Source organism: Panthera uncia, assembly GCF_023721935.1.
Source record: "Panthera uncia isolate 11264 chromosome C1 unlocalized genomic scaffold, Puncia_PCG_1.0 HiC_scaffold_4, whole genome shotgun sequence".
NCBI classification, from domain to species: Eukaryota; Metazoa; Chordata; class Mammalia; order Carnivora; family Felidae; genus Panthera; species Panthera uncia.
In genome coordinates this window covers 34,192,134-34,213,900 of record NW_026057585.1, presented here as the reverse complement: position 1 = coordinate 34,213,900, position 21,767 = coordinate 34,192,134, and the positions used below count along the sequence as shown (strand labels likewise).

Below are 21,767 nucleotides of genomic sequence, written 5' to 3'. Positions count from 1 at the left end.
TGCTTTGCTTACATCTCCTTAAAAAATCCTAAATAAAAGAATTCTTACAACATTGTATTAGAATTTAAATAAATACAAGCAATCCTGCTTAGAGTCAAACCTGGCAGCCCAGATGAAATGACTAGAATAAATACAAGCCTTAGGTTTGTACATGAGTTTTTATATACATGTGCCTTTCTCTTTTCCAGATATATCTAAGTGGGGAGATGGGTACAATGAAAAGGAAGTAAGTTATTTTTCTGTTTTACGTTTCCTCCCTTGTGACTAGCAACAAAACCCTTAAGAAAAAAAAGCTGTGTGCTAGCTGGCTTTAGGGACAGTAGAGAAGAAAACTCTGAGACTGTTTGCAGTTCCACAAAGTAAGAGGGAACAGCAAGACAAAGACGCACAAAAGAAGGGCAGGATAAGTAAGTGTCCCTAAACAGGTGTGTGTTAGCTCGATTGCCAGTGTTCTTCAAGGCAGTACTCCTTACCTTCTGATCACTTCACTCTCTATCCAGAATCCTAACCATCTGGGCAAGGTAGTATTCTCACAAAGCCTGATTACCTTTCTCTTGGTAACAGCTAACTAAGCACCAAGCACTGTACCAAACAGATTATCTTTTTTCATCCTCACAGCAACCTGAGGGCTGAGTGACCTGTTCCAGGTCACAAGCCTGGTCAGTGATGGGGTCTGATCAGACAACTAGAGGCTCTATTCTGTTAACCAGCATGCTACATAGCCTCCTCTCTAGTAGATTCCACAATCTCATATTTATTGGTGCAAGATAAGACCAATATGAAGGGAACTGCTTAAACTTGTCACATGTAAGCAGTAAGTATAAATATACATAATAAAACTGAAGCTGAAAGACCTCAACTGCTTTGTTCTAATAGAATTTAGTTTAAGTATCAAGTATCAGAATAAAGTAGAATGCTTCTTCAAAACTTTAATAAATGTGTCAAGATAGGTGATTGGGGCACTGGGAACTCTAGAACCTTGCTACTCAAAGTACATACCAAACAGCCTCATCTACACTGGAAGTTTGTTAAAATGCAGAATTTCAGGTCCCACCCCCTACACCTATAAATCCACATTTTAACAAGATTTTCAGAGTTTGAAAAGCACTGCTCCATAACCACACTTTGAGTGGCAAAGGTCTAAAAAATAACCTTAGTGATTCCAAAAAATAAATTCCACTTACAAATGTAGGACTTTCAAATCAACACACTATTTTCTGCTGAATTTGTAATTCTCAGAGTTTTCCTGCCACCAGCAACTTCAATGTTCTGTGGCACTCTTCCAAAAAAAAAAAAAAGACAACTGAACTTGCTTCCAGGGCCATAATGGCAGAATTTCTCAGAGAGGGATTTAAAGTTAGAAGACAGCCAAACATTATATGCCTATTGATACTAATCATGAATAGGGCTAATGCATAAAAGAATTTGTTGAAAAAATTCATAAAGATCATGTAGATCATAAAGAAATTAGAGCTACAAATACTTCAGGAAATAGAAGAAATAGATGAGAATCTGCATTATAAATCTCAACCTAACAAAGTATAATGCATGAAATCACACCAATTAATACTATTTTAAAAGAATTACCTAAAATTTTCAGACAAAATATTAACAAGTTACATGCCCTAATTTTTTTCTTTCACAGATCGTGTAGCAGCAAAAGTAGAGTCAAGGTAGGCTAATTATTTTTTAAGGCAATAAAAGGCTGAAATAGCTCAACCTAGTGCCTTTGAATTTATTCCTGAGTACTATATGCTAATTAAATATATTTATAAAGACTTATAATGAAGTATAGTTGGCAAATAGATTAAAATTCCTTTGTAATCTACGGCTTGCAGAAACTTGACAATATTTATCATGTGTAATGACTTTAGATTTCTTAAATAATCATCTCAATTAAGTACAAATTGGCCAATCTGTGAACATCACACCCAAAACACCAAATCATTGGCATTATTATACTATCTAAAGTTTTAAAGGTTCTCAGTAGGAGACAGAAATCAAAACAAAACATCATTTTGGCTTCCAAAATAAATTTAAAATCATTCCAAATCATTTAAAAATGATTGTTATGTGGTCTCAAAAATTTTCAAAATACCTAAGTATTAGATAGATTAGGTATCTCCATCCCATTAGTTATTCTGTGTTATAAATTCTTTAACTTCATCTTGAAAGAAAACATTCTCATAAATAATACTGAATAGAAAAGTGTGATATAAACCTTTTGGTGTATTTAACACCTTTATACAATCTAGAATGAATTACTTCATCTGGAATGCCCAATTAATTTTTTAGAAAACATGATTTAGGGGCTCTTGGTGGCTCAGTTGGTTAAGCACCTGACTTCGGCTCAGGTCGTGATCTTGCAGTTTGTGAGTTAGAGCCCGAGTCAGGTTCTGTGCTTACAGTTTAGAGCCTGGGGCCTGCTTCGGATTCTGTGTCTCCCTCTCTCTCTGCCCCTCTCCCGCTTGTGCTGTCTCAAAACTAAATAAACGTTAAAAATTTTTTTAAAAAGAAAAAGGAAAACAGGATTCTTTTTTCTTTTAAATTTTTTTTTAATGTTAATTTTTATTTTTGAGACAGAGAGAGACAGAGCATGAATGGGGGAGGGGCAGAGAGAGAGGGAGACACAGAATCGGAAGCAGGCTCCAGGTTCCGAGCCATCAGCCCAGAGCCCGACGTGGGGCTCGAACTCATGGACCTCGAGATCGTGACCTGAGCTGACGTCGGATGCTTAACCGACTGAGCCACCCAGGCACCCTGAAAACAGAATTTAAAAGTAAACTCTAGAGGGGTGTTTGGGTGGTTCAGTCAGTTAAGTGTCTGACTTTGGCTCAGGTCACGATCTCATGGTTCATGAGTTTGAGCTCCGAGTCTGACAGCTCAGAGCCTGGAGCCTGCTTCAGATTCTGTGTCTCCCTCTCTCTCTGCCCTTTTCCGGTTCACACTCTCTCTCTCTCTCTCTCTCCCTCTCTCAAAAATAAACACTAAAAAAGATTTTACTAAAAAAAAAGGTAGAATCCAGGTAACATCAATCTTAACTAAAGTAAACATTTAAAGGTGAAGGTTTAAAATAGATATACTGATTTTTTTAAGTTTTTTTTTATTTTGAAAGACAGAGCAAGCGCGAGTGGGGGAGGGGCAGCGAGGGAGAAAGGGGTAGAGAAAGAGAGGCGCATGTGCGAGAGAGAGAGAGAGAGAGAGAGAGAGAGAGAGAAAGAGAGAATATGAATCCCAAGCAGGTTCTGTGCTATCAGTACAGAGCCCAAGGTGGGGTTTGATCCATGAACAGTGAGATCATGACCTAAGCCAAAATCAAGAGTCAGACACTTAACTGACTGAGCCACCCAGGCGCTCCTAAAATAGATATATTCATTTAAAAATTATCTTAATAGGCCACCTGGGTGGCTCTCAGGGTTAAGCCTGGGACTCTAGATTTCAGCTCAGGTGGTGATCTCACCCTTCCTGAGGTTGAGCCCAACACCCATCCCCGACCCCCATCCCCACCGGTATCTCCACCCATCATGGGGCTCTGCCCTGAAGGTGAGAAGCTGCTTAGGATTCTCTTTCTCCATCTTTCTCTGCCCCTTCCCACCTCGAGAGCACTCTCTCTCTCTCTCAAAATAAATAAATGAACATTAAAAAAAAAACAAAAAAAAAACCTATGAGAATTCCCCCATCTTCTTTGCAATTTTGAGGTAGTTACCTACCCTCTAAACCTTGTTGAAATTCCATTCATCTCCTCATTTCAAGCAACTTAATATAATTAATTGGATCAGGCCTCTAAGGAACTTTAGCATGTGTTTAACCTCATATAAATAGGGGTTTTGGAGTCATTGAGACCTGAGTCTGAATCCATATAATAGTTTGAATCCCTACACTAATATATACAAACCATATAATACTAGTTTGTGCCACCCTGGGTAAACTTCTTGACTCCTGTTTCTTTTGTTGTTGTTAAATGACAGGTGTCATGGGGTGGGGGGGATATGCAGGGGGATTATGAGAACCACATAAAGTATCCAGATGGTTTTAATAAGTTCAACTAACCTTCATGAAAAATAGTTAAAAAAAAAAACAAGATTAACTCTCCAAATCTATACCAGATATGTAAACATTACACAAGTTATTTATATCTTTCCTAAAAGATGATTTGAAAGGAAATAACATCTGAGAAAGTTATTTAAACCAGAAATAACTCAAGCATTTGCTTAGATTTCTTGTAAAATATCTAAAATACTATCACATAGTAATTCTAATGTTTCATTTTAATTTATTTTACAGTTACTTCAATTTAATTAGTTTCTCAATGAAAAGAATCAATGAATTCATTCTTGAGCATTATTACATTTATTATTACTTTAAAAATCCTTGAATGTTTATTTACACTATAACTGAGGATCTTAAAGCCATCAGATGGTAAATGTTTAACCTTTGCAACAAAAGGGTAAAAAAAATTGACTAAAATTTTATGCAGATTTTTGTTATGGCTGAAATTTAACGATCTTACAAAGAGTTAACTGAAACAAGATCATGGGAAGTAAAGATATAGTAGCAATAAAATATAAAGATTACAAATACTTTACTCCTGCAAATACGTATTTTTTTAATGTGAACTTAGCAAGTACACCTCCCTTTACAAAAAAAAAAAATGTACATTCTGTTATCCTTTATTCAAAAGAAATGGAATAAGTTTGAGGCACTTGGGTGGCTCAGTTGGTTAAGCATCCAACTTTGGCTCAGGTCATGATCTCACAGTTTGTGAATCTGAGCCGCTCCTCGGGCTCTGTGCTGACAGCTCAGAGCCTGGAGCCTGCTTCGGATTCTATGTCTCCCCCTCTCACTCTGCCCCTCTCCCACTCATTCTCTCTCTCCCTCTCTCTCTCTCTCTCCCTCTCCCTCTCCCTCTCCCTCTCCCTGTCTCTCACCCCCTCTCCCTCTCCCTCTCTCAAAAATGAATGAACATTAAAAAAATATTTAAAAAAAGGAAATGGAATAAATTTGAGGATAAACAGGATAAAGAAATGGGATAAATTTTGACAGGTATGGATTAGAGATTTATAGACTCAAAAAAAAAAAAAAACTTTTCAAGTTTGTATATGCTTTAAATGAATCATTTGATTTGTCCTCACTGTGCGATTACAAGTTTTGTGAACTTTGTTTCTGCCCAGTTTTGTATTTATTGGTTAAACAAAGTTAATGTGTATAAACCCCAGTCCTGGAGGATTTGTAATTCTTACCAGAGAAAATGCTAAGTACTGTGAATCCTTTTATATATCATCATTTAATATTTTTAAAATTAATGACATATGTCTTTTTGTTCACTAAAAGTCTTTGTATTTAAAATTGTAGTTCAAAGGATCGTGTTGTTTTGGACTCAGTTTGAAAGTACTGTCCTTCTTTCAGAAACGAATTTTTACTATTGACAACATAATTACCAAATATACTTAAGTTCGCACATGACTTTAAATGAATGCACTTTCTTAGAAGTACTAGACATCTTTCTCTTGATTAAAATACTGGTGCCCTTATTTTTCCACAATAAAAAGATTACTCACTTTGTTGGTTTTTTTTTTTTTTTCTTTTGTTGTTGTTGTGGAAGGAAGAAGGGAGGAAAGGTGGAGAGGTGAAGTACGTGAAATCCTAGTGACTAAAAAGAAATTTTGGTTGATAGTTTGGTTTGTTTTTGGGTTTGGTTGTGTGTCTGTTGTGTGCACGCGGGCCTGGGAGAGAGACGGAAAAGAAAAAAGAAAACGTGTAATGAGTAAAATGACAGTTTATGAAGCCCATAAAGTCTCCCTTGAATCAAATTCAAATTCACAACCTCCACAAAGTCTACGGATTTGCCTAGAGCCACAAAGAATAAAAATGAAGGCAGCACCGCCCAACTCTATACAAAAAGCGTGTGATGAACTTAACCTTTACTCAGTGTAGTATTCAGGAGTATGCACGCCGGTTTATAGAAGAAAAAACAAAAACCCCAAGTTCCTCATGCCACTGTCTTTTAAAGGCAGGGGGGAGACAAAACGAGCGAATGCATTATACGAAGTAACCTGGTGCATTCAGCTGCCACTTACGTGTCACTTACTTTGGCACCGGCACGTACCTGTCTGCAAATGCATACCTTATTCTTGTCTCTTAAGACAGAAGCCCAGTTGGTAAACACTAAGACTCAAAGAGTTAGCATTCTGATCGCAAAGTATCCTACCTGTTAGCGTAATTCTTTGGTCTGGAGGCACGGAGAGGACTTGGCTTTCACGCATTTTCAAGGCGCCCAGATTTGGAGGGTTCGCCTGCGCTCCAGAGATTTTGGGGGATGTCCCACGGGAGCGACCCTTCATTCCCAGGGACAGCAGACGTCCTTTGTACATCCACTTCTGCAGCTTCTTGACTGTCACCGCAGGAGGCTTGAGGAAGGGAAGCCCCTCCTGGCCATCTCCTTTGCGGCTGCGTGCCACAGCTGACCCCGCAGGATCCCTGAAGGGGCTTCCCGTGGAGCGGCCGGGGTCCTTGGAGCAGGGAGGCCGGAGGCCGGAGGGGGCCGCGGCCGGGGCGCTGCCTCCGCTCCAGCCGTCCATCCCGCCTCCACGTGGCGGGGGCTCGTCCAGGTCCCCGCGCGCGCCGCACCTGATCCAGCTGTCGCTCGGCCACCGCTGGAAAGAAGGAGGCTTGGCACCCACCCGGAGGCTCTCGAGGCTTCTGCTGCAGGACAGCCGCATCCGAGGAGTCCGCAGGCGGCCTCCCCCCGACTCCCTCGGAGGAGACCTGGGCGGAGACACCTGCTGCCAAGGGCGGCCACCGCCTCCCCGCTGCCAGTCTCGGGGGCAGGCTCGGCGGTCCGCAGCGCCGCAGGGGGAAGGCGGCTGGCCCAGAGCCCGGGCTCCCACAAGGCAGCCGCGATCCGCCCAACCCCTGTCGTCCCGCCGCGCGCCCGAGTCAGGGGGCAGGTCGTGCATGGCCTGGATCAGCAGATAATAGGCCTCTCGCAACTGGGTCTGCAGCCTGCCTGTCTCCAGGCGGCCGCCCTCCGCCCCCGGGGAGGAGCTCGCCGCCGGGGGAGGCGGGGGCCACCGCTCCGCCTCCGCCCCCTCGGGCTCGGGCGCCGACTGGGAGCCGCCGGGCACGTTCTCATAGTAGTCGGCGTCGTCCTCCTGCTCGTCGTCGTCCTGTCCGCTGCCTTCGGAGCCCGGCGGGGCGCGCAGAGAGGCGCGAGTGAGCCCGCCACCCGAAGAGACGGCCTCCTTCCCGCCTCGCGGCCGAGGCCCGAGCGCTCCCCACCGCTCCGGGACCCGAGCCTCGGAGCCCCACGCCTGAGGCGACGGCGGGGGCCGCTCCAGGCTCGGCCGGGCTCCGCCGGCGTGCTCGCACGAGGAGGCGTCCGGGGCTCCCTCGGCTACCGCGGAGGCCGCCACCGTAGCTGCAGCCGCCGCCCGGAGCCCGAGCCCCCCGGCGGCGCGGGGACTCCGCCTCCCACGGAGCCTGGACAGCGTCCTCCTCAGAGGGTCCGCCATCCCCTCCGCCTCAACAGCCAGGCTCGCCCCCGCTGCGAGAGGAGGACGGAGCCCTGTTGGGGAAAAATCTGCGCTCGCGGAGGCGGCGACGACGGCGGCTCCCCATGACCGGCGCTGGCCCTCGCGGGCTCCTCACATACTTGGCATAACTCTGCCGCGGGAAGGGGTGGGGGAGGGCGGCGGCGCGGCAGAGCGCATGCCCCGGAGCCTCGGGCCGCGACGGGACGCGCAGTCTGCGGGCGGCTGCGCTGCGTTCCCTGGGTGGGCGCGCGGCGCTCGGCGTGCGGCGGGGCGGAGGGCAGGGCAGGGAGGCCCGCGAGAGTGAGCTAAAGTAGACGCGGGGAGGCAAGGGGAAGCGCACGGAGCGCGCTACGGTCGGAGCGTTGGGGAAGGGGGGTAACAGTGAGAGGTGAGGCAGAAAAAGAACGAGCAGGAAGGTGAGTCTGGGCTGGAAGCCTGCAAAGTTTTGGAGAAAGGGAAAGTGCTCTCCTAGCTGCCATCCCGTCGCCTTCACCACCCTCCCTCCCCATTGCCACCAGTGCACGAGGCTTGTCTATTACAGCAAGTTCTAGCTTGAGAGAAAACAAGGATGGGTTTGACGGACCCGGTGTGAGTACAGGTGTATCTCACTTAGTGTAATGTGTTCTAGAAACGTTCCAAATCATTTTAATGACCCTGGGAGCTAGCTATTTAAAGGAAATTTGCAGCGAAATTCAGTTAAGAAGAATCCTTTTGTCCAAAATATCGCCACACGTGTGTCCCTATCTTTCTTTTTTTAATGAATGCATGCTAACACAATTCTGATTATCAACCAAAAATAGTGCCCCCCCCCCATCACCCTGCTAACGCTGCATTTTAATTAAACTTGGTTGAGAAACGATTGGGTTGAAATTGGGAAACAACTTTATTTGGAAATACCAGTTCTCTCTCAAAAACATTAAATCCTGTATTCTGTGTAACTCCGAGTACCTTGAGTTGCCACAGATGAATGGACCTATCCCTGATCGGGAAGAATCAGGGTTGCTATCACCCCTGATGTCAGTTACATTTTTTAATGTTTACATATTAGAAAGGGCCTTTGTCTGAGCAGCTCATGAGTGTACTCCTAACTCTCAGCACAGTACCTGCACATAATAAGAACTCAAGAAATGTTTGTTGAATAAATGAATGCTTGCATAACTAAATAATAGCATTTAGTCCTGGGGCACCTGGCTGGCTCAGTCCATAGAGCATGGAACTCTCAGTGTGGTGGGTTGGAGCCGCACGCCCCTCGTTGAGCATAGAGATTACTTAAAAAAAAAAGAAGAAATAGTTCTAACCCCATTTCCAACTATGTTTATGTAAGTTTTTCTTTCCCCACCAAAGTCTTCAGTCTCGAAATGTGGTTTGATATATATACCACTTTCTTTAGTACCTAGTCTCTGCCTCCTGGAATAATTGTACTTGCATCTCTATTTGCAGAAATCTTATCCATCTTTTTAAGACTCCACTCAACTGTTTTCTCTCTGAAGTCATCTCTGATATTCCAGAGAGACATGATCTCTCATCCTTCCCAACTCCAAGAGTACTTTAGTCATATCCACTCATAGTATATTTGTTGGGTTTTGTTTTATACAAAGCATGCCTTAACTCTGGTACGAGAAAATTCATAAGCTCCTTAAGGGCAGAGACTATTTATAATGGGCTTTGGTATTCTCCACAGAGTATAAGTATAGCATCTTATATATGTATGTGATAAATATTTTTAAATTAATGTCAGTTTTAGTTTAGAGGAAACAAATGGCTTCCATTTCCAGTCTGTTGCCTCTCTCCACTAGTCCATATTGTATTAGTGTCATTTTAAAATTATTTCAGTGATAAATAAGAAATCGTTTATTAAATAATCTTAATCCTCATCTAGTAAAATAGTGTGAAATGTTAAACTGTAATTTGCATGCATTACTATTTATAATTCTAGGTATTTCTGTTCCATGGAGTAAAGGCTATTTAATGAATAATCAAGGCATAAAATTATGTCCCAGTGAAATATTCCCACAGGAAATGACTGACAGTAAATCTGCCAATAATGGTGTCTATAAACACAATTTGATCTCTATCTCAGAAATTGTTTCCATTCCAACTCTTGGCTGCAAAACCTTTTTATTCTTTGTAAGTTAACAGAGTTGTTAAGAGTACTGTAAATTGCAGGGGCGCCTGGGTGGCGCAGTCGGTTAAGCGTCCGACTTCAGCCAGGTCACGATCTCGCGGTCCGTGAGTTCGAGCCCCGCGTCAGGCTCTGGGCTGATGGCTCGGAGCCTGGAGCCTGTTTCCGATGATTCTGTGTCTCCCTCTCTCTCTGCCCCTCGCCCGTTCATGCTCTGTCTCTCTCTGTCCCAAAAATAAATAAAAAACGTTGAAAAAAAAATTAAAAAAAAAAAAAGAGTACTGTAAATTGCATATATGTGTAAAAATGAATACAGGAATATAACCTTGAAGGTCTAGGTTGAACTTCATCTTTAATTCAACTTGTCAATTTGTTGAGTTCAGGAATTATAAATACATTGGCCAATATCAAATACTACACATTGTTCTACACATTACTCAGAACTAAGTCTGATGCTGCATTGCACAACTGAACTTAATGCCACTTTGAAGCTGAGGATGTTCTGTCACATAAATTCACAGTTTTTAAGAGGTATTTTTAAAGGGTCACAACAATTTAATAAGGCAGTCATGGCTATATGACACTAATGACCTTAAAAATGCAAATCCCACTGTACTGTATGTGTGTTACACTTCAATAAAAAGTTTATAAAAATGTAACTATGAAGGCATTACCCACAGAATTTACATTACACATATTATAATTAAGACAGTGACAAGATACAAACGTAAGTTATACTTTGTAAAATCCTCTGTGTTTTAACAGTTTTGCCCTATTCCCTTGGTTATCTCAATTTCATATATTTCTATGTAAATTAAATGGTGAGAATACATTTTCCAGTGTTTGTGCTCGTTTCTCACTGACTTGGAAATCATTTTGATATCCTGTGAATTAACAACTATGTCGGCACAGTCACAAAAGATGAAACAACTGTGGGATAATCGGGCTCCAGTGAGGCAGGAAGCCAACCTAGGGATGGGGTAGTACTGACTCAGTCTGGGAAAAGGGGTGGGAAGCAGGGCAGGTTGAGACAGAGGACTAAGTTTAACAGTAATACAAGAGAAATGTCTAGGTATGTTATGGTTATTTTCTAAGCAATTTAGAGTATATTTCTGTCTCACTGCTGTTCAGTCTTCATTATACTCTTAGTGGAACCAAAGACAGGTTTAACTCTGGCATTTGCCCTGTTCTCTCTCCCTAAACTGCCTTTAGGGATCCCCTGGTGTAGACCTACTTGGTCTGCCATGCAGTTCCATCAATATTGAGTTAAAAAGTGTTTTACCCTAACACTGACCACACTGCCACTGCCCTGGGAATCAAAGATGGCATGTTCTCAATACAGCATTTCTTACTGTTAATTTTTTTTTTGGTAATTAACAATATTTGGTAATTGGTCATGTCCCTTATCCCCTACCTTTAGCCAAGGGAATAAAAAGGAGGGTTTTGCCAAATACATATGTATTTTCTAATGTTTTAGGATATACACTATTTCAGATTCTCTTATATATTTAGGATATGTAGAGTAACTTCCTCAAGGTCACCATAATAAGTGAAGAGAGATTCAAACCCTATTATCTGACTCTAAAACCACTATAGCCTACAGCCCTAGAACGTTTCCCTGTAAAGAAAAACAGAATACACATTTGCTGTAATAGTACTTACATTGACTTGAAACTTTGCTTTCATAAATTATTTAGTTGGTCACCTTTCAGAAGAGTTTAATATTTTATGAGCTTTTGTGAAATGCAGCTGAACAGTGGAAAAATGCTTGTTGAAGATTTCAGTGCTTTTCTGTGCAGTCCTCTTCAAAGGTGTTAGAACTAAATCCTATAATATATTCCCATATAACTACAAATATTAAGCCTCAATGTGCAACGGCATCCTGTAAATGTAGTCTAACTTTTAAAGTAGGACAAACTACAATTAAATACATTAAAGGCAAAGTATATACATCCTTAAAACCATAGGAGCTCTCAGATAAGCCGCTTTTAGAGGTGCAATCATGGTATAGCCTCCCTCCTAAATGACTTTTATCTCAGAGTTACTCATATTTGATGAAAGGAAGTAGCGTTTTCTCAAAGCTGTTCATCTAATTAAAAGAATTGATGGAATATCAACATTTTTCATTCTGATGAAATACTAGATCTAATTATGGAGCTAGACAAAAATCACCAATGGCTATTCACATCACAGAGAGTTGGCCTGACATTACATGGCCTATGGTCAAGTGAAGTATTGTTACCAAAAATGAACCTGGGTTTGATCAGCCTCAAGATCTGACTACCAATTTTCAGGAATTGCAGAGAACAGAGGAGCATGTTACATAATACCATGGGGATGCAATTATAAAATCCAGACTATGGGAAACTAGAGGCCAGAAGATTCAGTTTCTTCAACCTATTAACCAATTGCAATGTATGGAGTTTTTTTGTTTGTTTTAACAGGAATCCAATTTTTAAAATAGATCTTGGCAACTATTTAAAGCAACACAACTTTGAGGGTAGCCAAATGATTTCCATTGAAGGGATAGCAAGAGAATATTGAAATCTAGGTCTAAGAACTGTAATTCTAATCCAAATCTGAAGTGGCATAATAGAAATTATATGAAATCAGATAGACCTAGTTCAAATCCTAATCCTAATCAGTCATACACCCCAAAATCACAGATCATGGCGAGTTCTTATTCGTCTTTGCCAATTCCAGCTCATTATTCCTCCTTCCTCCCGAAAATCCACTTTTCACTTGAAATACATGACATTAAACTATACCACCTGCTGCCTCTGCTTTTTGTAGTCATTTGCCAACTACCCCTTCCTTCATTCTAGCATCTGCCTCACTAAGTCTCTGCCATTTTTCTTGACATCACTATTGGTGATTTAGTTATTTACAAAATGGATCCATCCAATACCCTGACCTACTGGGTTTTTTTTTTTTTAACTTTTCTAATAATCTTATCCTCCACCCACCTCAGCCATGCAGTCTGAGTCATACATTAGAGTTTGTCATAACCAATAACTGCAAACTCTCTAAACACCACTTCCTATTTTCTAGCTCACTCCTGCCAGCACTCAGTCTCCCACAATATTTTTTTTAATTTTTTTTTCAACGTTTTTTATTGATTTTTGGGACAGAGAGAGAGACAGAGCATGAACGGGGGAGGGGCAGAGAGAGAGGGAGACACAGAATCAGAAACAGGCTCCAGGCTCCGAGGCATCAGCCCAGAGCCTGACGCGGGGCTCGAACTCACAGACCGCGAGATCGTGACCTGGCTGAAGTCGGACGCTTAACCGACTGCGCCACCCAGGCGCCCCTCCCACAATATTTTGATCCCACCACCCCTCCAGCCAATCACTCGTCTTCTGTCCTTTCTCCTCCCAGTTTAGATTGCATGGTCCTTTTATACACACATCCTCAACTCTCCTGTCCCTCTCTCCCATTGTCCTACTTGGCGAAACTTCAACCCTGGTTACAACGAACTTCACATTGATATTGGATGACTTATGTGGCTGGAGAAAAACATGTTACGGACTTCAAGTGGTCCCTCAGTGCTGCCAGACAACTCCACTAAATATCCTTAGTCCATTCATTCTCATCTCTTTCTCAACTCTTTGACACCACCACCCCCTCCTCACAGTCTGTTATCACTTTTGTTTTTGTTACATTGAAATAACAGAAACTTTCAGGAGAGAACTGTCTCATCCTCCCACCACCAGATCTTCCAGCTGGCACTATTTGCACTCTGCTACTCCATCTGCCACCTTCTTATGACAGATGATGCTGCATCTGTGCCTACCCGAGGTCGACTCTCCGCCCGCCTACCTTTCTCCTCTCCTTCCTGCTCTCATTGCCTTCCAGTCACACCGGCTTCCTTGTTCCTCCAACACACCAAACACACTCCTGCCTCTGAGCCTTTGCATTTGCTGTTCCCTCTGTGTGCCTTCTTCCCTCCCTCCCTTCAGGTCTCAACTCAAATGTTACCTCCTCAGAGAACCCTTCCCTCATCACTTTCCCTAAAATAATACCCTTGATACTTCCTATCCATTCATTTTGCTTTATTTTTCTTCATTGTACTTATTACTAGTTAATATTATATTACATGTCTATTTATTTATGTGACATGACCACCACCCCCAAATGCCATAACCCTACTTTATAGAGTATTTCTGGCATATATAGATGTTCCATACATATTTGTTGAGTGAATGTGTGATTTTCATGCCCAAGAGCAACTTAACATATATATGTTTCCATTTCCTCCCTGGTAAAATTGATTGCTATTTTTCCATGGGGTATTGTTAAGAGAAATAAAAGAGGTAACACAAATGAACCTTGAACACATTTTGCTAAGTGAAAGAAATCAGTCACAAAAGGCCACATATTGTACGATCTCATTTATATGAACTGTCCAGAATAAGCAAATCAATAGAGAAAGATTAGTGGTTCCTGGGGCTGGGACAAGGGGGGAATGAGGAGCTATGGCTAAAGGGTGTGAGGTTTCTTGTTAGGATGATGAGAATGTTCTCAAATTAGATTGTGGTGGTGTTTGCACAGCCTTGTAAATATACTAGAAACCACTGAATTGTACATTTAAAATGGTGAATTTTATGGTAAGCAAATTATATCACCATGTTTTAAACCAAAGAACATTATTTTCCTGCCCTTTTAAATATTCTCTCAGCTAATAATCATCAGAAATGTCAATGAAAAAGAAAATGTTTTGGGGAGCCTGGGTGACTGTCATTTAAGCATCCCACTCATGATTTTGGCTCAGGTCATGGTCTCATGGTTCGTGGGACTGAACCCTGCTTCGGGCTGCACATGAACTTAGGGCTACATGAAGTTTCCTTGAGATTCTCTCTCTCTCTCTCTCTGCCCCTCGCCCGCTTATGTTTTCTCTCTCTCTCAAAATAAATAAACTTAAAAAAAAAAGAAAAAAAATTTAAAGTAACCTTTAAGAGAAGATTGTAGATGCAAATAAAAACAACTTGAAATGTGTTTCCTTGGATATTCACTGTCAGAAATGTTTTCTATACCAAATCCCACTCTTTCAATAGAACTTTCTGCATATTCAACAAATAAATACAAGTGGCTTGGTATTAAAAAAAAAAGTTTACTTTTTTTAATCAGTTAATAAGCGGGTTCAAATCTATCCTTACAAAATTAAATAAACAACCTCAATCTCTCACTTCCACCAAAAAAACCAAAAACATTTTCAGCATTTAGAAATAACTTCCTTTAAGGGCCCCTGGGTGGCTCAGTCAGTTAAGTGTTCAACCCGATTTCAGCTCAGGTCATGATCTCACAGTTTGGTTCCTGAGATTCAGCCAATCGTGAGACTGAGATTGGGCTCTGGGCTGACACTGTGGAGCCTGCTTGGGATTCTCTCTCTCCCTCTCACTCTCTGCCCCCTCCCCTGCTTGTGCTCCTACTGGCACTATCTCCTGTGTGTGTACTTTCTCTCTCTCAAAATAAAGAGTTAAAAAAAAAATAACCTCCTTTCATCTCCTACTGGAAACTCATAGTTCTTTCATATAAACAAAACAAAAGAGCATTACTTACAAGCAAGAAACTACTGAGAAAACCATAATTAAACTGAAAAAGGTAAGTAAGTAAACACATATTTAGCCTTTTGTATTCTTTTACTGGAGGATTTTCTCTCAGGCGCAGAGTAAGGAGCTACATATTACTTAACATTTTGGAATAGCAGGGAACCAATTTAGGGGAAAAACAAACCATAAACTCCCTGATAATGTCTCTCCAGATTAAAAATCATCTTCTGATTATTCAATTATATGTAAAGAGGAAACCAGATATGCACTTATTTTTTAGCTATTTCAGGTAATCCTGAAAGTATGCTAGACTCTTTTTATTATACAAAATTATGCAAAATAATCATATTATTCTCCTCCCAACCTCATTTTTATAACAGCACATGTAACTATTAATACCCCCATGGTTTTACTTTAGAAAAACCAAAATTGTATTTCGGTTTCTAATTTAAACCACGGCAATGCATCAATTATGACGCATACAAGAAAAGGGAACGTAGTATATAAAAGGATAGAAATGTCCATTCAGTGTAGAAATGGTAGCTTCCAAGAAATGCATTTCAAGTGCTGTATGGAATGTATAGTTGTGTCTTCCCAAATTTTATATGTTGGCCCCTCAATGTGATGGTATCTGGAGGTGGGGCCTTTGGGAGGTAATTGCGTCGTGAGGGAGGGACCCTGGTCTGATGGGGTTCGTGTTCTTCTAAGAAAAGACACCAGACAGCAGATTCCTCTCTGGCAGACCAAGGAAAGTCCACGTGAGCTGTCTTAGTGCCTCTGGGCTGCAATAACAGAAATATCAGAGACTGCATGGCTTATAAACAACAGATATTTATTTCTCATAGTTCTTGAGACTGGGGAGTCTAAGACAAGGCACCAAAGATTTGGTTTCTGGCGAGAGCCCACTTCCTGATTCATACAGGGCTGACTTTTCTCCATATCCTCACATGAAGGAAGGGGTAAGGAAGCTTTCTGGAGTCTCTTTTATAAAAGGGCACATGGGGGACTCCGTCAGTTGAGTGTCTGGCTCTTGATTTTGGCTCAGGTCATATTCTCAAGGTCATGGGATTGGGCGGGGGGTGGGAGGGTGGGGGCTGAGCATGGAGCGAGCTTGGGATTCTCTCTCTCTGTCTCTGCCCCTCCCCTGCTGGAGCTCTCTCTCTCTTTCTCAAAAAAAAAAAAAAAAAAAAAAGCAAAAACCAAAACAGCAACAAAAAAACACCACACACAAAAACACTAATTCCATTCCACCTTCAGGATCTAATCACCTCCAAATACCATTCAAACATGTTGGGCATTAAGATTTAACATATGTGGGGCGCCTGAGTGGTTCAGTCAGTCAAGCGTCTGACTCTGGCTCACTGGTTCGTGGGTTCCAGCCCGCATCGGGCTGTGGGCTGACAGCTCAGAGCCTGGAGCCCGCTTTAGATTCTGTCTGCCCCTCCACTGCTTGCACTCTGTCTCTCTCATTGTCTCAAAAATAAGTGAACATTAAAAAAAAAAAGATTTAACATATGAATTGGGGGGGCACATAAACATCCAGTCTGAGCACACAGTGAGAAGGCAGTCCTCTGCAAGCCAAGGACAGAACCCTACCAGAAACCAACTGCACTGGCACCCTGACCTCGGACTTGAAGCCTCCAGAATTTTAAGAAAGTTAATTTTTACTGGTTAAGTCACCCAGTCTATTGTATTTTGTCACAGCAGCCCAAGCAGATTAAGGCAAGTAGGTTCTTCTAGAATAAAAGAATTTTTAACATGTTTTCAAAGGGTTAGAGAGATAAGTAAATTAAATTAAATTTATTTAATTAAATAATTAAATAATTAAATTAAATAATTAAATTAAATGATTAATTTATTAAATTAAATAAAATTCTAAAATATTTAGCTTGATGTATATTTATGAGAATACTGATAAATCACACCATGAAGTCGCGACAATTTCTTTGCTCTAAAAAGTTATGCCTCCAGTTATTAATCATACAACAGTAATCACCAAAGAAATTTTTTTCCTGCATTATACTTTCCTTGAAGTCTGGGATTGTGTTATTCTTTGAACCCACAGGGCCCAACACTTTACATCTTTACCCATCTTTTGAAGTCTGGACACCGGTCTCAAGTCACATTCCTGTTCACAAAACACACCTTCTTACCATTTTTACTAAACAATTTATCCAAGGGTGAATAAAGTTCTTTCTCTCACTAATAATGCATTCAAGATTAAGAATAAGATTTTTCTATCTTATCACCAGAGTAAACAAAATCATCCTTTTTTTTTAATTTAAAAAAATGTTTTTGAGAGAGAGAAAGAGAGAGAGCATGAGCAGGGGAGGAGCAGAGAGACAATTCCAAGCAGGCTCCTGCACTGTCATCGTGGAGCCTGATATGCAGCTCAACCCCACGAACCTCGAGATCATGACCCAAGCCGAAACCAAGAGCCGGATGCTTAACCGACTGAGCCACCCAGGTGCCCCCAAAATCATCATTTTGTATTGATTCATTTAAGATGAATCAGGGTGGCAGATTTCCTGGGTGTACCTAGACATGCAAATAAGAATAACTTGAAAGCTGTTTCATTGGGGAATCACTATTAAAAATGCTTTCACATATTACATCCTAGTTTTTCAATGGAGCCCTCAAGTCTATGTATTCAACAAATATAAGTGGCTTCTGAATTAAGATAAGAGTCTATAGAGCCATTGTCAATCCTGTGATGGTCAATGGAAGCCCAGTACCCTGTAAAAACTTAGTAGTTACTCCGGAAAAAAAAAAAAAAAAAAAACAACTAAAGAAGAATTTCATGCAAAGACAACGTAAAGCCACACATCTACAACAGCATCCAAACTTAGAGCCCACTGGAATCTGATAGGTCCTCTCAGTGAGTGGATCAATCCATGTATAGCAACCAGAGAACCATGCCTGCCTATTAAAAGGAAACAACTGCTTTCCCAGCTCAAGGAATGAAGAATGACAAAGAACCACTGCCTCATCCTTGTCTCCTGTTCCTTTTTTAACCCTTTGGCCAGGGAAGTGAGTTTCACATTAAAAAAAAAAAATACTATAGAGACTAACTCTGGGTGGGCAACCCAAACACATAGACGAGTTGCCTGTTTTTAACTTCTCACCTTCAGGAAATACTACACATTGTTTCCAAAAGAAAGCTCCAGAGGTACCTGGGTGACTCAGTCCTCTGAGTGTCCTACTCTTGATTTCAGCTTAGATCATGATCCAGGGTTGTGAGATCAAGCCCTGTGAAGGTCTCCATGCCGAGCATGGAGTTTGCTTAAGATTCTCTCTCCTCTGCCCTTCTTCCCCAGCACCCCACCCCCCCACAAAAAAAAGAAAAAAGAAAACTTAAAAAAATAAAAGGGAAGTTCCCTATCTTAATTTTAAATAATGTGTTGTTAGCCCTATGACCCAATAGGCTAATGTCTATGGTGATAATGAAATGTCCTTTTCTTGCCTTATTTTTCATCATTATAATCTCAGTATCAGCATGAGTCTCATGAGTTTTATGAATGTGAGGTGCTTTAACTTTATCTCCTAGTCTGATTCTCACCAAAAGTCTTTGGGAGTAGGTAGAACAGACATGGTTATAACCACATTCAGATAAGTAGCTGAGAACCATTCAATCATGGCTATTAAGACCTTATAAGGATATAAGCCTAGTTTTCCAAACTTCTAATACAAATCCCTTAATTTTTTTTAAGTCTTATTTTTATTTTAGGGGCACCTGGGTGGCTCAGTCTGTTGAGCATCTGACTTCAGCTCAGGTCATGATCTTGCAGTTCGTGGGTTCGAGTCCCACATTGGGCTCTGTGCTAACAGCTCAGAGCCTGGAGCCTGCTTGGGATTCTGTGTCTCCCTCTCTCTGTGCCCCTCGCTCACTTGTGCTCTGTCTCCCCGTCTCTGAAAAATGAACATTAACAAAAATTTTTTTAAAGTTTTATTTTTACTTTTGAAAGAGAGAGAGAGAGAGAGAGAGCGTGAGCAGTGGACTGGAGGAGGAGTCGGTGGAGGGACAGAGGATCTGAAGCAGGCTCTGTGCTGACAGCAGTGAGCCCAATGTGGGGCTCAAACTCCTGAACCTTGAGATCATGACCTAAGCTGAAGTTGGCCGCTCAACCGACTGAGCCACCCAGGTGTCCAAATCCTTTTATTTTTAAAGGCATTTTTTAATCTAATGAAAGTGATTCTTTCTTTAAGATCATAAATAACTTAGGGGCGCCTGGGTGGCTCCGTCAGTTAAGCATCTAACTCTTGATCTCAGCTCAGGTTTTGATCTCAGGGTTGTGAGTTTAATCCCTGCATTGGGCTCTGTGCTGAGCATGGAGCCACTTAAAAAAAGAAAAACTCAGGGTGCCTGGGTGGCTCAGTCAGTTAAGTGTCCCACTATTGATTCAGGCTTAGTTCACAATCTCACCATTGGTGAGACTGAACCCTGTGTCGGGCTCTGTGCTGACAGTGCGGAGCCTGCTTGGGATTCTCTCTCTCTCCCTCTCTTTCTGTCCCTCCCCAGCTCGCTCTCTTTTTCTCTCTCTCAAAATAAATAAACATCTAAAAAAAAGATTTAAAGAACATAGCCATCCCAAAACATGCCCCGCCCCCACACTTCAACGTGAGGGATAGTTGCTGCTGGGAAACCATGTTTTTCAATATTTCAACAACCTCATTAGAAGTATTAAAATAATATTCTAGTAATACAGAACAATTATCTTAGAGTACGGTGTTTTATTATAAACATTGACATGGTACTTGCTAGTGTATTTGATCCAACATGTCTGAAGAAGGAAAAAATAAAAACTTATTTTGCAACAAAAATTTTAAATGACCTAATAGGGAATGTCATTTTTACCAGGATCTCTGTAAAATTACACCGGGGGAAAAGAAGTGTTTTCCTTTAAATGCAAGAGAAGTTTACTTATCTGAAAACTTTTTTTTAAAACTATGCACACCAGTCGGCAACCTCATAATTACATACCCAAAGATTGTTCAAATAAAAAGGGAACAAAGCTCCTTAGCAAAGTTCAATGCATATGTCAAGACAGCCTGGAGGTATAAGAAGTTTTATGTCTCTGTTTACCCCAGGAGTAAATTAAATAAATGCATATTTAGTAGATGAATCACGGTTATATTTGGTCCACATACTAGAGACAGGGAGAAACAAGAGATTCCTTTCTCAGATAAAATGTGTTAATGAAAACTTGACACACTCCCACAGGTCTAGGTAGTTCCCCTTAGAATGCGGTCATGACAAGTACTATAAAATATCATCTGCCAAGCAAAAAGTCCAACTAGGGTTGTGGATGAAATGTTCATTATAAAACATGGACAGAATCCATACGGCACATATTTAAGGACTCTGAAAAGTAAATAGTAGCTGGATTGGGAGGCCCAGGGTTCAAAAGACTACCAAACTGGTGGTGACTTTACCTTTTATTTTTATTTCTCTAGTATTCCTTGACCTGAATGCAATCGAGCTTCACACTTAGAAATGACACTGGGGCTCCCAAAGGGAGAGTTTCAGGAGAGGCCTTCCACTCTCTCATGGAGGTGAAAGGGAACTTCTAATGCCCAGAGAAAGTACAGAAATCCCTAGGGTTTTGTCTTCTCTCTATTCTCTTGCCCTCTGCCTCCCAAGCACTCCTGTGATGGTGATGCAGAGGCCTAAAGGAGAGAAACCTTTCTCTCTGAATGGTGGAGCTGTGGCCTCAAAGAGAATGGGACAAACTTCCATTGCCTTTTTCTTTCTCTCCATTTTTCTTGATGGTTGGCCCTGGATGCAAGCACAGTAATAGTAGTGTGCAGTGGAGTGAGATAACGAGAGCCTCGCCTCATGTTGGTGGCTCAAGGACCAAAATGGGAAGCACCCAGAAAATAAGAGGGGCCTGAGAGATTGTGCCATAGACTGGATGCTTGTATCTCCCCAAAATTCACATGTTGAAATGTAACCCCAATAGGAGGTGGGGCCTTTGAGTAGTGACTGGGTCACGCATCTATGGGATATAGATCCCTTATAAAAGAGACCCCAGAGAGCTCCTTCACCCCTTCCACATTAGGACACACTGTGAGAAGATGGTCATCTGTGAACCAGGAAGTGATTCCTTATGAGACACCAGATCTGTTGGTGCCTTGCTCTTGGACTTCCCAGCCACCAGAATTGTGATAAATAAACTGTGAAAATAAATGCTTGTTGTATAAGCCACCCAGTAGATCAGTCTATGGTATTCTTGTTATAGCAGCCTGAGCTGACAAAGACAGAATTTCTATGTATGCCTGGGCTCACCACTGAGCTATGCATGTGTGGATCTGATCTTAATCAGCATACTGAAGACTTTGAGAACTAAACTAACGGATACACCACCACCCATATCCCAAAGTGACTGTGAGACAGCCTGGAGGTGGGACAGATCTGAACTCTGTTGCAAAGCCTGGAAAAGCTGAGCTGATATTGGCACCACAGCCCCCATAAGGTGGGTTGAACCCTGCAGCCTTAACCTAGCCGGATCAATTGTCTGTTAAAAGAAGCAAAAATCAACATTCTTTATTGGGTTTAAATAACCA

The 21,767-nt window shown here is 41.6% G+C and overlaps 1 protein-coding gene across 1 annotated transcript in view; it reads right to left on the bottom strand.

Annotated features, from left to right (window-relative positions):
* The window catches only part of SYDE2 (synapse defective Rho GTPase homolog 2), a 52,405-nt gene extending 44,932 nt beyond the window's left edge, over positions 1–7,473 (bottom strand). The window contains exon 1 of the mRNA XM_049618470.1: positions 6,209–7,473. Coding sequence (XP_049474427.1) covers positions 6,209–6,956 — 748 coding nt within the window. The 5' untranslated portion in view covers positions 6,957–7,473. The remainder of the gene's footprint in view (positions 1–6,208) is intronic.
* Between the last annotated feature and the right edge of the window lie 14,294 nt (positions 7,474–21,767).